Source organism: Hemitrygon akajei, chromosome 5 (assembly GCF_048418815.1).
Source record: "Hemitrygon akajei chromosome 5, sHemAka1.3, whole genome shotgun sequence".
Lineage (NCBI taxonomy): Eukaryota > Metazoa > Chordata > Chondrichthyes > Myliobatiformes > Dasyatidae > Hemitrygon > Hemitrygon akajei.
In genome coordinates, this window is record NC_133128.1 from 39,370,395 (window position 1) to 39,385,495 (window position 15,101).

At 41.4% G+C, this 15,101-nt stretch overlaps 1 protein-coding gene across 4 annotated transcripts in view; it reads left to right on the forward strand.

Annotated features, from left to right (window-relative positions):
- Nucleotides 1–15,101, forward strand: part of LOC140727656 (uncharacterized) — a 124,516-nt gene that overhangs the window by 15,659 nt on the left and 93,756 nt on the right. For all 4 annotated transcript variants that reach the window (XR_012098892.1, XR_012098890.1, XR_012098891.1 and 1 more), the window contains one exon: nt 8,014–8,101. Coding sequence is in view for 1 of the 4 variants with exons in the window: in XM_073045279.1 (XP_072901380.1) it covers nt 8,014–8,101 (88 nt within the window). In the remaining 3 variants the exon portion in view is untranslated. The remainder of the gene's footprint in view (nt 1–8,013; nt 8,102–15,101) is intronic.

A 15,101-nucleotide genomic window follows, 5' to 3' on the forward strand; every position in this document is an offset into this window, starting at 1 on the left:
TCAAAGATCCTGTCTATGTGACTTTGTGTAAAGAATTCCAAAGATTCTCAATTCTTTAACAGAATTTTTCCTCATCTCCTTCTTATTCTGAAATATTACCTAGTTCTAGATTCTTTCATAAGGGGGCATATCTTCTGAGTGCCTACCAACCTCCTCAGAACGTTACATGTTATATTAAATCACCTTTCATTCATCTAAATGCTAGTGAAGTAGGCCTACTTTGTATTAGTATTCCTCATAAAACAATCCTTCTTCCCAGGAAACAAAAACAGCAAATCTCCAATGCAAATATATCTCTTCTTAAAAAATGTAAAGTGAAGAACTGTAGATTCTGGAAACCTGAAATAAAAACAGAAAGTGTTAGGGGGCAGGTTGTAACTGTGATGAGAGGAGAAACAAAATGTTTCATTAATGGATATTGACAGATATAGTATATGCTATGTGATCTGCTGATTATCCTCATCGTTTTCTGGCTTTTTATTCTTCCCTTAAGTATCCTGCATTAATAAATGTTTGCTTTGCATGATACCAAATCCACACCCTTAACCACTATTTCCTGTCAGTCGCCTTCTGTACAAACACTCCTGTGCCGAGTGTCACTGTATGGACATACAATCAATCCACACATATAAACTATCCCATGTGTTTATTTAAATTATTATTGAGCTCTTTCTGTATTGTGATTTGTTTGTGGTGCTGCATTGGACCCAGAGTAACAAGTGTTTTGTTCTCCTTTACATTTTTCTACTGAAAATAGCATTAAACAATTTTGAATCTGGTATGATTTATGATCACATTGTGCATATATATATAGTGTTATTTTTTTTAAAAACCTACCTCAATTTAGTTATAGAGCTGTATCACGCTGAAACTCGCTGTAATTTAGAAGGACAAGGAGAGATCTCATTGAAACTTTTCAAACATTGAAAGGCCTAGATGGAGTAGATGTAGAAAGGATGTTTCCCACGGTGGGAATTTAAGATAGAGATGCTGAAGGATTTCTTTAGCCAAAGGATGGTGAATTTGTGGAATTTATCACCACAGGCAACTGTGGAGGCCAGGCTGTTGGGTGTATTTAAGCAGAGCTTGATAAGATACTGATTGACACAGCATCAAAGGTTATGGGGAAAAGGCTGTGGAGTGGGGCTGAGGAGGGGGAAAGAGCAGACTTGATGGGCCAAATGGCCTAAATCTGCTCCAATGTCTTATGATCTATGGTCTTATGAAACAGGTCCTTCAGCCCAACTCTCACTTTTCAATCATGATGCCTTTCGATACTAATCTCATTTGCTCTGTTATCACTTTACTTCTTTCCTTTCCAAGAATCTGTAAAGATGCCTCTTAAGTATTGTATTTGTCTCTGCTGCCTCCCCAGCAGCTCATTTTGTGTTATCGTCACCCTCTGTATGGTAAAACCTGCCCATCAGATCCCCTTTTAATTTCTCCTCTCACCTTAAACCCACACTCTCCAATGCTGGATTTCCCTACCCTAGGAAAAAGACTCTGACCATCTATCCTATCTGTGCCCTTTAGAATCTTATGAATCATTACCTTAGAAATGCAAGACTAGTAATTAAACTAAGCTAAATGCAATGTATTCTACCAGCAGTCAGCATGTCTTATGATTAAGCCATGTTAATGACTATCGTGTGACCAAACCTCTGAAAATAAGTACAGTTAAAACTTAGAGCACTAGTTATGGCAGAGGAGAAAAAGGAAAGGGGACTGAATGCTAATAAGACTTTTCAACCTGTGAGGTTTTGTTTATTTATGTACTGCAGCAAACCACAAAGACTTTTACAACTGTGATTTCTCCATCTGGAAGGGGAAGAACAGCAGCTGCATGGGATCGATTGAACCCATTCCAAGTCACATATCCTTCTGAGCTGGAAATCTATTGCTCACCCTTCATTCTGGCTGATTTAAAATTCAGACACTCACTGCCTACCAGAGCTGTGGCTTCACCATTTGGAGGGCAGTGGCTTGAGAATTGTACCATCTTTTCACAGGCATTCAGAATTGTTAGCCAGAAAGAACTACTCTATGCAAGGAATGGATTTGATGGATCAAAGACAGGGGAAGCAGACAAACCAATTGTCATTGTTTCCCTCCATTTTGTGGACTTGAACTGATTCTTGCTCTGAGATCATCTAATCAGAGTAATTGAATGTGGACACAGGAAGCTTCAGGTAATGACCTGCTAAATCTGAGAGCATTCTTGGACGAGTTGCTACGTATTATGTAAAATGTCAGACCTACCAAAGAAGCAATATGTAATCTTGTTAGGCTGTCTGGGATGCCTCACCTAACTGGTTTGGACCAGTCAGCATTGAAAGACTCAAACACACACGGCTGGGGTGGGCAGAGCCATGAAGCAATGTTGGTTGTTGCCCTGTACAATGACCAGTAAGAAGATGACCCAGGTAGGTCAGGTGACCTTGAGCCAATGGAATGGAGATCCAATGGTTCAATTGATGAGGAACAGTATAGGAGTCAGGAACTCCAATATGCAGGGGCGCTAATTCTCTAGCAACCACAGACCAACCACTACGGAAAAGCAGGACTGCATGGTCATGTGAAGATCAGGACTACAAGGCCAGCATAGACTCCTTTCCCGGGTAATACCCTTACTCTTCATTGACTGTTCATGGAGGGTCAGGGATTTTAGTAGGGTGCACACAGGCAGATAATTTGTAAATCTTGTGCTCTTTAGTTGAAACAATAAAAGTTACTTGTCAGTAAACACAGATTCTCTGTGCCTCACTGATCATTATTACAAGGGGTGATTCTTGTAACAGAATAGTCCAATAAATGCTGATCTTACAAACATTGCCAATATTTTCAGTAAGGTAAGTGAAAATAAACCAATTTTGTCAATTTAATGTTAAACACTGCATTTGTGGAAGTAGTAGCAGCTTAGTCTTAGCAAGATAATATAAGACAGAAACAAGACAGGGGATCAAAGGATATGGGAAGAAGGCAGGTGTATGGGGTTGAATGGGATCTGGGATCGGCATGACGGAATGGCTCAACAGACTGGATGGGCTAAATGGCCTGATTCTGCTCCTATGTCTTATGGCTTAAAATTTGAGAATTCAGAGCAAATGTAACACCCTCAGTTCTGCAATTCAGATCAGCTAGTACCATGGACTGGAATTTGTAAGAGATCATGCAATGCCTTGATCTATTGGGCCAAAGGGTTGAAGACTGAACAGCCATACCTAAACACCAACACGTCTAACATCCATGCACAGAACAACATGCGGTAAATTTCACAGTGCTCTCATGGGATTGAGGGGGAGGAGAAGGAGGTTTATGGTTTACGTTGCGTACTTTGGCAGACCAAAGTAAACAGAGTCTTGCCTTCACATCTTATATTTAGCAACTGGTTACAGTGAGGTAAACAAATGTCAAAATAACCAAAAGGATCATGCCAAAATGAAGAAATTGTTCATTACATTTTTACTTAAGAGTCACAGCATTGTTCTATCATTACTATTAACCAAGATACAGACTGGGCCTCTGTATCTTCCTCTGCAATGGATCCTCAACTTCCTTATTGGGAGACCAGTTAGTTCAGATCGGAAATAACCTCTTCATTAAATATCAATATAGGCACACCTCAAGGAGTTACGCTTAGCCCACTCCTTTACTTCTTCTACATGCATGACTGTGTAGCTAAACACAGCTGAAATGCCATCCATAAGTTCACTGATGGCACCACTGTTGTTGGTAGAATCTCAGATGGTGATAAGGAAGCTTATAGGAGATTGGCTGATTGAGTGGCGTTACAACAACAACCTCAGAATCAAGACCAAGGAATTGATTGTGGACTTAGGAAGGGGGAGATGTGAGAACACACATTGAGGGGTCAACAGTATAAGGGGTGAGCAGCTTCAAGTTTCTGGAAGTCAGCACCTCGGAGAATCTATTCTGGATACAACACATGGATGCAATCACGAAGAAAGCACAACAGCGGCTCTGCTTCATTAGGAGTTTGAGGAGATTTGTTATGTCATTAAAGACAGATTTCTGTAGATGTACAGCGGAGAATATTTTGATTGATTGTATCACAGCCTGCTATGTACCTTCAAATGCACAGAACCAATAAACACCCTCATCATCTGGGCCACGTCCTGTTCTATTTACTACTGGCAGGGAGGAGGTGCAGGAGCCTGAAGGCACACAATGATTTAGGAAAAGCTACATGCCCTCTGCTATCAGATGTCTGAACAGCCAGTGAACCCATGAGCACTATCATGCTATATCTTTTTATTGCACTCTTTACTTATTTGTAATTTATCATAATTTTGTCTTTGCATTGTATTGCTGCTGCAAAACAGCAAATTTACACTATTTAACCAATTTTGTAATTTATAGATTTTATGTCTGCACTATGTGTAGTAGGCCTCCATTACTCTCGATAGACCATGGATTTGCACCTTGGAAAGTTTCCAGGGCACAAGCCTGTGCAGGTTTTTTTTATACTATACTTTCGCCACAAAACAAATTTTGCGTCATACTATGTCAGTGGTTATGAATCTGATTCTGCTTCTGAGTTTGACACTTCTACCTCAGACATTTGAATGAACAATGTCAATATTATATGGATTCATTTGATGTTGACTGAACAACGTGCTCCATGACCAAGGCTACAAAAAGCCGTTTTCAAAGCAAACTAATTTAACTTTGTAAATTTTCACAACTTTTTACCAAGCATAGTTTCTCAAGAAATTCATGGGCTGCCAACTGAAAATTAGTATTTCAGAAATTGTTTTCAATACTCTGGGCTTTTCAGTAAGATGTCCATAAATTTGAATTCTGTCTTGCTTACAGGGGCTTAAGTTCAATCTCAATTGAATAAAGGGATTGACCAATTAGAGAGGTCAAGCACCCTATTCAAGGGAAAATAGAAATTGTAGTAGAAAACATATCATTAAGCAAATTACTCTAAACTGAAGAGACTGGGAAAATGCATTGTGGGTATTTCAGCACACTATATTTCAATGGTCAGAGAAATATGACCATATGGTCCCTCGTTAATCAATAATATGTACCCAATGAAATCAATTGCATAATGGTAAACATTCATAAATCAGACTATGATAAATCACAGAATGGCTCTACTTAATATTTAAGGGAATACAAATTCACTCTAGTGTCTTATAAAAGCTCAGCAGTATCTCCTTGTATTTATATTCTATTCCCCTTGAAATGAATGCCAACATTGTATTTGCCTTCTTTACAACAGACTCAACCTATAAATTAGCCTTCTAGGAGTATTGCATGAGGACTTCAAAGTCCCTTTGCACCTCTGATGTTTGAACCTTCTCCTCATTTAGATAATAGTCCGTACTATTGTTCCTTTTACCAAAATGCATTATCATACATTTTCCAACACTGATTTCCATCTGCCACTTTTTGCCTGTTCTTCCAATTTGTCTAAGTTCTGCTGCAATCACATTGCTTCCTCAGCACTACATACCCCTCTACCTATCTTTGTATCATCCACAAATTTTCTCACAAAGCCATCAATTCTATTATCTAAATCATTGACAAACAATGTGAAAAGCAGCGGTCCCAATTCTAACCTCTGAGGAACACCACTGGTCAACGGTAGCCAACCAGAAAAGTCCCCTTTTATTCCCACTCGCTGCCTCCTGCCTGTCAGCCATTCCACTACCCATGCCGGTATCTTTCCTGTTACACCATAGGATTTTATCTTGTTAAACAGCCTCGTGTGGCACCTTATCAAACACCTTCTGAAAATCCAAGTAAATGTCATCCACCACATTGCCCTGCTTGTTACTTCCTCGAAGAACTTTAACAGATTTGTCAGGCAAGATTTTCCTTTATAGAAACCATGCTGACTTTGACTTATTTTATCTTTAGTCTCCAAGTAGCTTGAAACCTCATCCTTAATAATAGACTTCAACACTTTCCCAAACACTGATGTGGCTAACAGGCCTATAATTTCCTTTCTTTTGCCTTCCTCCCTTCTCAAAGAGTGGAGTGACATTTCCAATCTTCCAGTCCTCCGTGCCAGAATCAAGTGGTTCTTGAAGAATCATGACCAATGCACCTGTTTTCTCTTCAAGACTCTGGGATGTAGTTCATCTGGCCCAGCTGAGTTATCCGCCTTAAGACCTTTGAGTTTGCCTAGCAATTTTTTCTTTGTAACAGCAATGACACTTGCTCCTTTCTGGTATCCTGCTTTATATTATTGGCTAATCTGCCCTCATATTTCATCTTTGCCCTTCTTCTAGACAAATAAATCCAGAAAAAGGGGAAGAAAAGTCAGAGATGGATCACGTGAATGTTAGAGCAAGGTGCAAAGTGGCAGTTCCATACAAGTGAAGGAGATGGGACCGATGTATTTGTAAATGTAACAGAAAAGATTCGAAAGCATGAGGCAGAGTAGGATTGCATGAAGCACCATTCTATGTATTGTACAAAGCAAATATAGCTTGGCCCCATGTGATCACATTGAATGGAGTTGGAGCAGCAGATGTCCAATATAATAAAAAGTTCAGCCAGGCAGTATGTTGGTAGAAGAGAATCAACTGGCTCTCTTTTAAAGGAAGAAGCAAAGGGCCCTCAGCTCATCCAGCTGTAGAATGAGCTAAAGTGTAGATGAATTGTATTTCCACAGCTAAGCCCTTCGAACCAGGAAGCTGAAAAATATCAGTGTAGCAGGTGGCATTGGAGGTGTCGCAGATGTAAATGGGAATGGACTGGACAAATGGAGAAAGGATGGTATTGGTGTAGGGAAGAATAAGTTCAATCAGGTAAGAGCAAACAAACAATGGTACTTTCTAGAGAGTCTTGCTTGAGGATCTTGGAGAGCAAGTCAAAGTGCAACATGTAGGGCTGGGAGACAATAAGGCTGGGGTCTGTAGGTGGAAGATCTCGGAAGCAAATGGGGTTGGTGAATTTTGGTAAATAATAACCTGATGTGCAGTGGTGAGAAGGTGATTTAGAGAGTGGCAGGAGGATGTGTTTCAAACCTAACATTTGGCCTCTGTAAGATAGAGGTTAGTTGGCAAAGGCACCCTTAACAGCAGGTTTGGTAATGATATCAGGTTTGGTCCTTAGTGAGCAGTGTTTTTCAAGTTCTGAAATTAGAGAATGTTAGAATAAGTAAGAAAAGTGAAAAAATTGAGATAGTGAATTACACATTGGTAGTTCACAATGAACAGATCTAGCGAGAGTAAGAAGCCACAATCTGGAATGAACACATCTGGCAAAATGAATGAGCATGGAGAGTGAGGAGGTGGAAGAAAAGTTCAACCTCATGCTGGTCTTGGAATTTCATAAGATGATAGCACAGGGACGAGGCTGGCTTCTCTGTTCAGGACTGATGTTCACAATCAGAGGGGGGAAGATCAGAAGAAGTGAGCTGTGGGTAAATTGAGGATAAATTTTAATGATTCCCATTATTAACAAGTCTACAAACTCATAAAATTGTAACTCATATCTAAAGCATGCCAAAAAAGCAAGGAGTAGGAGTTTGACACTTTATCAGAACTTCTGCACCGTGAGTCAATGCCTTTAGGCTAGAATAGTCTAAAATGAAATAACGATGACAAAACAGCCACAAGACTGTTAGAATTAGATTTTATCTGTTGTTGAACAGTTTAATTTGGTGTATATGCATACAAATGTTAACTTGTTTTCAGATTTTTCAGTGCTCATGGTTTACTGTTTAAGAGATCTTATGTTTGAATCAAGAGCCAGCAAAAATCTCCAAATTAATTATCTGTAAAATCTGCTTAACTGAAGAACAGATGTTTTGTAGATACATAACTTTTAAAAGTACAAGCATTAGAAAGTTATTAAGTGAAACTCTTGGAATTCAAATCATCCAGACTTATTCCCTAATGGCCCCACAGTTTTTTACATTGCAGGATAAAATTTCTTCCAGTAGAAAATACCTAAGCAGTCTTTAAAATCTTTATCCAATTTCAGTAATTTTTGTGAATGAGTGGATTTTCCTTGTTTTTACGGGAACAGGAAATTCTAAGAAACTGACGTCATCAAGGCAGGGATTGCTACAGCGGCAGTCAGAGGAAGCTGCTTTCCATGTCACTACTGAACTTCGGTGAGTAATCATTGTGTGTGATTCCCAAGCTACTTAGGAAATGCTTCATGCATAGAAATAAAAGCGAAGTTAATCACCATTACGGTTAACTTCAATTATTAAGTGACTCTTACAGTTATCCACCCATGCAAGTTTTATCATTGCATATTTGTGCATTCTGTACGTAATTTCCATTTATTCAGCAAAAGGTTACTGGGTTCCTGAAGGAGTGACTTACTGATTGTCTGAATAGTTAACTCATGATTATGCATGTTAGTTAAGATTCCAGAATTGGATGCACATTAACTCTGACAGGGCTTGCAAGCCATTACTTCTAAGAACACAAACTCTAACATCAGAAATGACTGTGATGCTTCACTCCCAGATGTGCTCAATGCTTTTTATACATGCTTTGAAAGGGAGCTGTGCAAATCCCTGCAACATCTGGAGACCCTGTGTCTTAGAGGCTGACGTCAGAACATCTTTCAAGAGGGCAAACCCTCACAGAGCGTCAGTCCACGATAATGTATTTAGTAAGGCACTGAGAACTCGTGTCAACCAACTGGACATTGTCAATCTCTCACTGCTGCTGTGGGAGGTTCCCAGCTACTTCAAAAGGAAATCACTATACCATTGCCCAAAAAGTGCAGGGTGAATTCCACTCCACCATGAGATTTTTGAACAAACAATGAACCCATGAACACTTTTTGCTCACTCTTTGTACTACTTGTTTTATCTTTTTATATTAATATTTCTTATAGTTATAGTACATTTTACATGTTGCACTGTACTGCTGTCATAAAATAACAAATTTCACAGCATATGTCAGTGAAATTAAACCTGATTCTGATTCTGATTTTGATTCTAAATCCAGGTTTAAGTTCTGGATCTAGAAATTTTACCACATTGCACAATCAAAAGAATAAAAAAGAAAGAAGGTATAAGCGGTGTGGCCTTTGTTGGAGTGGGCAGTATTAGAGTGACCAGGCTTTGGCAAGAACAGGCACAAGCTAGAACTTAAGTTTGAGAACTTAGGGGTATAACAAATGTAGCAGGATGGTAGTTAAGGCAGTGGAACGTTCCTTCTGTGAGATGTGGGATTACCTAACCATCTCCCTGATGACTACATCAGCAGGACATGCACCCAACTTCAGCTCCTGGCTGACAAGGTCATGGAACTGGAGCTGGAGCTGGATGTACTCAGGAATATTTAGGAGGTTGAAACCCTCATAGATGGGACTTTTACTGAGATGGTCACACCTAGAGTGCAGGCTTCAGATGGTAGATGGGTGACCACTAGGAAAAATAAGGGCAGTAAGCAGTCAATGGAGGGTTCCCCTGTGGCTATTCCCCTCAGCAGTGAGTACACCCCTTTAGACACTGCTAGGAGGATGACCTATCAGGGCACAGCAGCTGTCAGCCCAGTGGCAGTGGCCAGTTCTAAGGCTCAGCAGGGAAGGGAGAAGTCAGGCAGAGCGATAGTGTTAGGAGACTCGATAGTTAAGGGGTGGACAGGAGATTCTGTGGTTGCAGGAGCCAGGATGCCTCCCAGGTGCCAGGGTCCAGGATGTCTCAGAGCGGCTCTAGAAGATTCTCAAGAGGGAGAGCAAAGAGCCAAACACTGGTGCATAATGGCACCAATGACATGGGTAGAAAGGGGGAGGAGATCCTGTGCAGCTGGTATAGGGAGTTAGGAAAGAGGCTGTAGAGTAGGACCTCCAAGGATTACAGAGAATTTGTGAATTACACCCAGTACCATGTGCTAGTTAGGACAGGTTTAGGATGACAGTACAGTTGAATGAGTGGCTGAGGGAGTGGTGCAGGGGGCAGGGCTTCATGTTTCTGGATTATTGGGATATCTTCTGGGGAAGGTGTGACCTGTACAAAAGGATATGTGTCCACTTGAGTTTCAGGTGTAACCTATACTGTACACAAAGAGTAAGTTACACCTGAACCCAAAGAGAACAAATATTCTTGTGGACAGGTTTGTTAGAGTTATCGGGCAGGGTCTAAACTAATTTGGCAGGGGAATGGGAACAGGAGTGATAGGGCTGAGGATGGGGCTGTTCGTATACAAGTCGATGCATTGTGTAGTGAGACTTGAAGGAAGAACAGGCAGATGACGGCAAAATTGCGGTCAGTGTAATATGGGAGAGAAATTGAAAAGGGTGATGAATACAGGACTGAATTCATACAGTATACGGAATAAAGTAGATGATCTTGTGGCACAGTTAGAGATTAGCAGGCATGACATTGTGGGCATCACTGAGTTGTGGTTGAAAGAAGATCATAGTTGGGAGATTAATATCCAAGGATACATATTGTATCAAAAGGATAGGCAGGGGGAAGCATGGCTTTGTTAGTAAAAAATGAGAAAAAACCCTTAGAAAGAAGTGACATATGATCAAAAGATGTCAAATCATTCTGCGTAGAATTAAGAAACTGCAAGGTTGAAACGACCCTGATGGGAATTACATACAGTAAGATATGGGATACAAATTACAATGGGAGATAGAAAAAGGCACGTAAAAAGAACAATGTTACAATAGTCATGGAGGATTTCAATATGCAGGTAGACTGGGAAAATTAGGTTGGTGCTGGATCCCAAGAGAGGGAATTTGCAGAATGCTTACAGGGTGGATTTTTAGTGCAGCTTGTGATTGAGCCCACTCGTGGAAAGGCAATACTGGATTGGGTGTTGTGTAATGAACCAGATTTGATTAGAGAGCTTAAGGTACAGGAACCCTTAGGAGAGAGTGATCACATTCACCCTGCATTTTGAGAGGGAGAAGATGAAGTCAGGCGTATCAGTATTACCTAGGAGTAGAGTGAATTACAGAGGCATGAGAGAGGAACTAGCCAAAGCTGATTGGAAAAGAACACCAGCACATATGATAAAAGAGTTTCTGGGGATAATTCAGGAGAGAGAAGTCACAAAGGCGAAGAGCTATTCTAAAGGGAGAATGATGACAGAAAAGGATGTCAAAGACAGTATAACAGCAAAAGAGAGGGCATACAACTTAGCAAAATTAGTTGGAAGTTAGATAATTGGGAAGCTTTTAAAAACAGCAGAAGACAACTAAAAACGCCATAACGAGAGAAAAGATGAAATATAAAGATAAGCTAGCTAATAATATAAAAGAGGATACCAAATGTATTTCCAGATATATACAAAGTAAAAGAGAGGCAAGAGTGGTTATCAGACTGCTGGAAAATGATGCTGGAAACATAATAATGAGGGACAAAGAAATAGACAAACTTAATAAGTATTTTGCATCAGTCTTTACTGTGGAACACACTAGCAGTATGTCAGGGAGCAGAAGTGAATAGTTGCTATTACTAAGGAGAAGGTGCTTGAGAAGCTGAAAGATCTGAAGGTAGATAAGTCATGTGGAACAAATGGACTGCATCCCAGGGTTCTGAAAAACGTAAGAGATTGTGGAGGCATTAGTAATAACCTTTCAAGAATCACTAGAGTCTAGAATTGTTCTGGAGGACTGGAAAATTGCAAATGTCACTCCACTCTATAAGAAGGGAGGAAGACAGAAGATGGGAAATTATAGACCTGTTAGCCTGACTTCACTGGTTGTTAAGATTTTGGAGTTCATTATTAAGGATGAGGTTCCAGGGTACTTGGAGGCACAATGTAAAGTAGGCCAAAGTCAGCATGGTGTCCTCAAGGGGAAATCTTGCCTGCCAAATCTGTTGGAATTCTGTGAGGAAATAACAGACAGTATAGACAAAGGAGAGTCAGTGGATACGGTTCACTTGGTTTGCCGAGGACGGCTATGGAAGCCAAGTCAACAAGTATATTTAAAGCAAAGATTGAGAGTTTCTTGATTAGTCAGGGTGTCAAAAGTTACGGGGAGAAGGCAGGATGATGGGATTGAGAAGGATATTCAGACATGATGGAATGGCAGAGCAGACCGGATGGACTGAATAGCCTAACTCTGCTTCTATGTCTTATGATCTGATGTTCTTATGTTTTCCATTACTTCACGACAATACAGTGATTGTTTCATGCTTCATACATTTCATTGCTAAATCTGGGAAGCCCCATTAAAGTTGGAGATGAACCAGTAGTAAGGGAGGTTCTGAGTACAGTTTTGCAGAAGTCACCGGACCAAATGAATAAAGCAACTCAGTTCAGTGACAACTGTGTTCAAGGACTATTAGATGAAATATCTGAGAATGTGGAAGATACATTGTGCAGCATATTTAGAACAACAGAATTTGGTCTGTGTTTGGATGAGTCAACTTTGCCAGGCAACATATCTTTGCTTCTTGGTTATGCTTGCGTTATAAAGGATGAAAACACGTTTCAAGATTTGTTATTTGCAGGGGGAGTAAAAACAGTTTAATTCACAGTCAACATCCTGTTGCAAAAGCCTAAGTGATCAGCTGCAGAAATCACCAGTAACAGTTATCACACCGGTAAATATGGTGCCATGATACTGTAGTGGTTAGCGCAACGTGATTACAGCTTGTGGCATTTTGGAGTTCGGAGTTCGCTTCCGGCGCTCTTCTTCCCATGGAATGCCTGGGATTTCTCCGGGTGCTCTGGTTTCCTCCCACAGTACAAAGACATACTGGGTAGGTTAATTGGTCATTGCAAATTGTTCTGTGATTAGATTGCGGTTAATTGGGTTTATCGGGATTTGCTGGGGCAGCATGGCTCAAACAGCTGGAAGGGCCTACTCCACACTGTATCGCTAAGTAGATAAATGAATGGAATCAAGTCCCATGCTCCCAGCTCTCGACTATTTCATGAGCTTTGTATTGAGAACGACGAATTGTTTCAATACTTGCTGTTGCACACAAAAGTCAGGTGACTCTCAGAAGGAAACTGCCTGAGACACTTTTATGTGCTTTTTTAAAACTGTGATAAAAATTTTTGAAGACTCGAGTGCTTCATTCAGTAATCAACTCAAGAATATTAGGCATGACATTGCTTATTTGTCAGAGTTATTTGTGAATTTTAATGAAATCTCTGTGTCCTGAACCTTCTTCTCTACTCCCTATACACTCCTGACTGTCACAATCAAGAGAAAATCTCCAGATGCTGGGAACTTGAGCAACACACACAAAATGCTGGAGGAACTCAGCAGGCCAGGCAGCATCTAAGGAAAAGAGTACAGTCAACGTTTCGGACCAAGACCCTTTTGCAGTACTGGAAAAAAAAGCTGAGGAGTAGATTTAAAAGACGGGGGAGGGATAGAGAAACACAAGGTGATAGGTGAAACCTGAAGAGGAAGAGATGGAGGAAAGAGCTAGGAAGTTGATTGATGAATGAGATACAGGGCTGGAGAATGGGGAAATTTAACCGGAAGGCTCTGGAAGAAAGAAAAGGGGGAGGGGAACCATAAGGAGGTGATGGCAGGCAAGGAGATAAGGTGAGAGAGGGGAAAGGAAATGGGGAATGGTAAGGCATTGGGGGGGGCATTACTGGAAGTTTGAGAAATTGATGTTCATGTCGTCAGGTTGGAGGCTACCCTGTTGGAATATAAGGTACTGTTCTGCAAATCTGAGTGTGGCCTCATCACGACAGTGAAGGAGGCCACGGATGGACATATTGGAATAGGAATGGGAAGTGGAATTGAAATGGGTGGCCACTGGGAGATCCCGCTTGTTCTGGTGGATGGAGTCGTAGATGCTTGGCGAAACGGTCTCCCAATCTATGTCAGGTCTCTCCGATATACAGGAGGCCACCCCAGGAGCACTGGACACGGTATATGACCCTAATAGACTCACAGGTAAAGTGTCGCCTCACCTGGACGGACTGTTTGGGGCTCTGAATGGTAGTGAGGAAGGAAGTGTAGGGGCATGTGTAGCATTTGTACCACTTGCAGGGATAAGTGCCAGGAAGGAGATCAATGGGGGGGGGGGGGGGGGACGAATGGACAAGGGAGTTGCATAGGGAGCGATCCCTGTGCAAAGCAGAAAGTGGGGGGAGGGAAAGGTGTGCTTGATGGTGAGATGCCATTGGATATGATGGAAGTTGCGGAGAATTATGTGCCGGACGCGGAGGCTAGTGGGGTGGTAGGTGAGGACAAGAGGAGCCCTATCCCTGGTAGGGTGGCGGGAGGATGAGGTAAGAGCAGATGTGCATAAAATAGAAATGTGGTTGAGTGCAGCATTGATGGTGGAAGAAGGGAAGCTCGTTTCTTTGAAGAAGGAGGATATCTCCTTCGTTCTGGAATGAAAAGCCTCATCCTGAGAGCAGATGGAGTGGAGATGGGAATTGAGAGAAGGAGACAGCATTTTTACAAGTAACAGGGTGGGAAGAAGTACAGTCCAGGCAGCTGTGAGAGTCTATGGGTTTATAATAGACATCAGTAGATAAACTGTCTCCAGAGATAGAGGCAGAGAGATTGAGAAAGGGGAGGTGTTGGAAATGGACAAGGTAAATTTGAGGGCAGGGTGGAAGTTGGAGGCAAAGATGATGAAGTCGACAAGATCTGCATGGGTGCAGGAAACAGCAACAATGCAGTTGTCGATGTAGCATAGGAAAAGTACTGGATGGTCACCATGTAGGCTTGGAACATAGACTGTTCCACGTAGCCGACAAACAGGCATAGCGAGTGCCCATGGCTACACCTTTTGTTTGAAGGGAGTGGGAGAAGCCAAAGGAGAAATAATTAAGAGCGATGACAAGTTCCGCTAGATGGTGGTGGATGGGAACTGGTCAGGTCTGGTATCCAGAAAGAAATGGAGAGCTTTGAAGCCTTCCTGGTGGGGGATGGCGGTGTCTAGGGACTGGACATCCAGAGTAAAAATAACCCATGACTGTGTTGCCTCACGCAGCTCTAATCTGCTGATCAAATTTGCAGATGACATGATATTGATGTGCCTTATTATCCAACAACGATGAGACAGCCTACAGAGAAGTCAATGCGCTGACACAGCACTGTCAAAAAAGCAACCTCTCCCTCAATGTCAAAAAAAAACAAAGGAGTTGATCGTGGATTACAGGAGGAACAGAGACAGGCTAGCCCCTATAACATCAATAGGACTGTGGTTG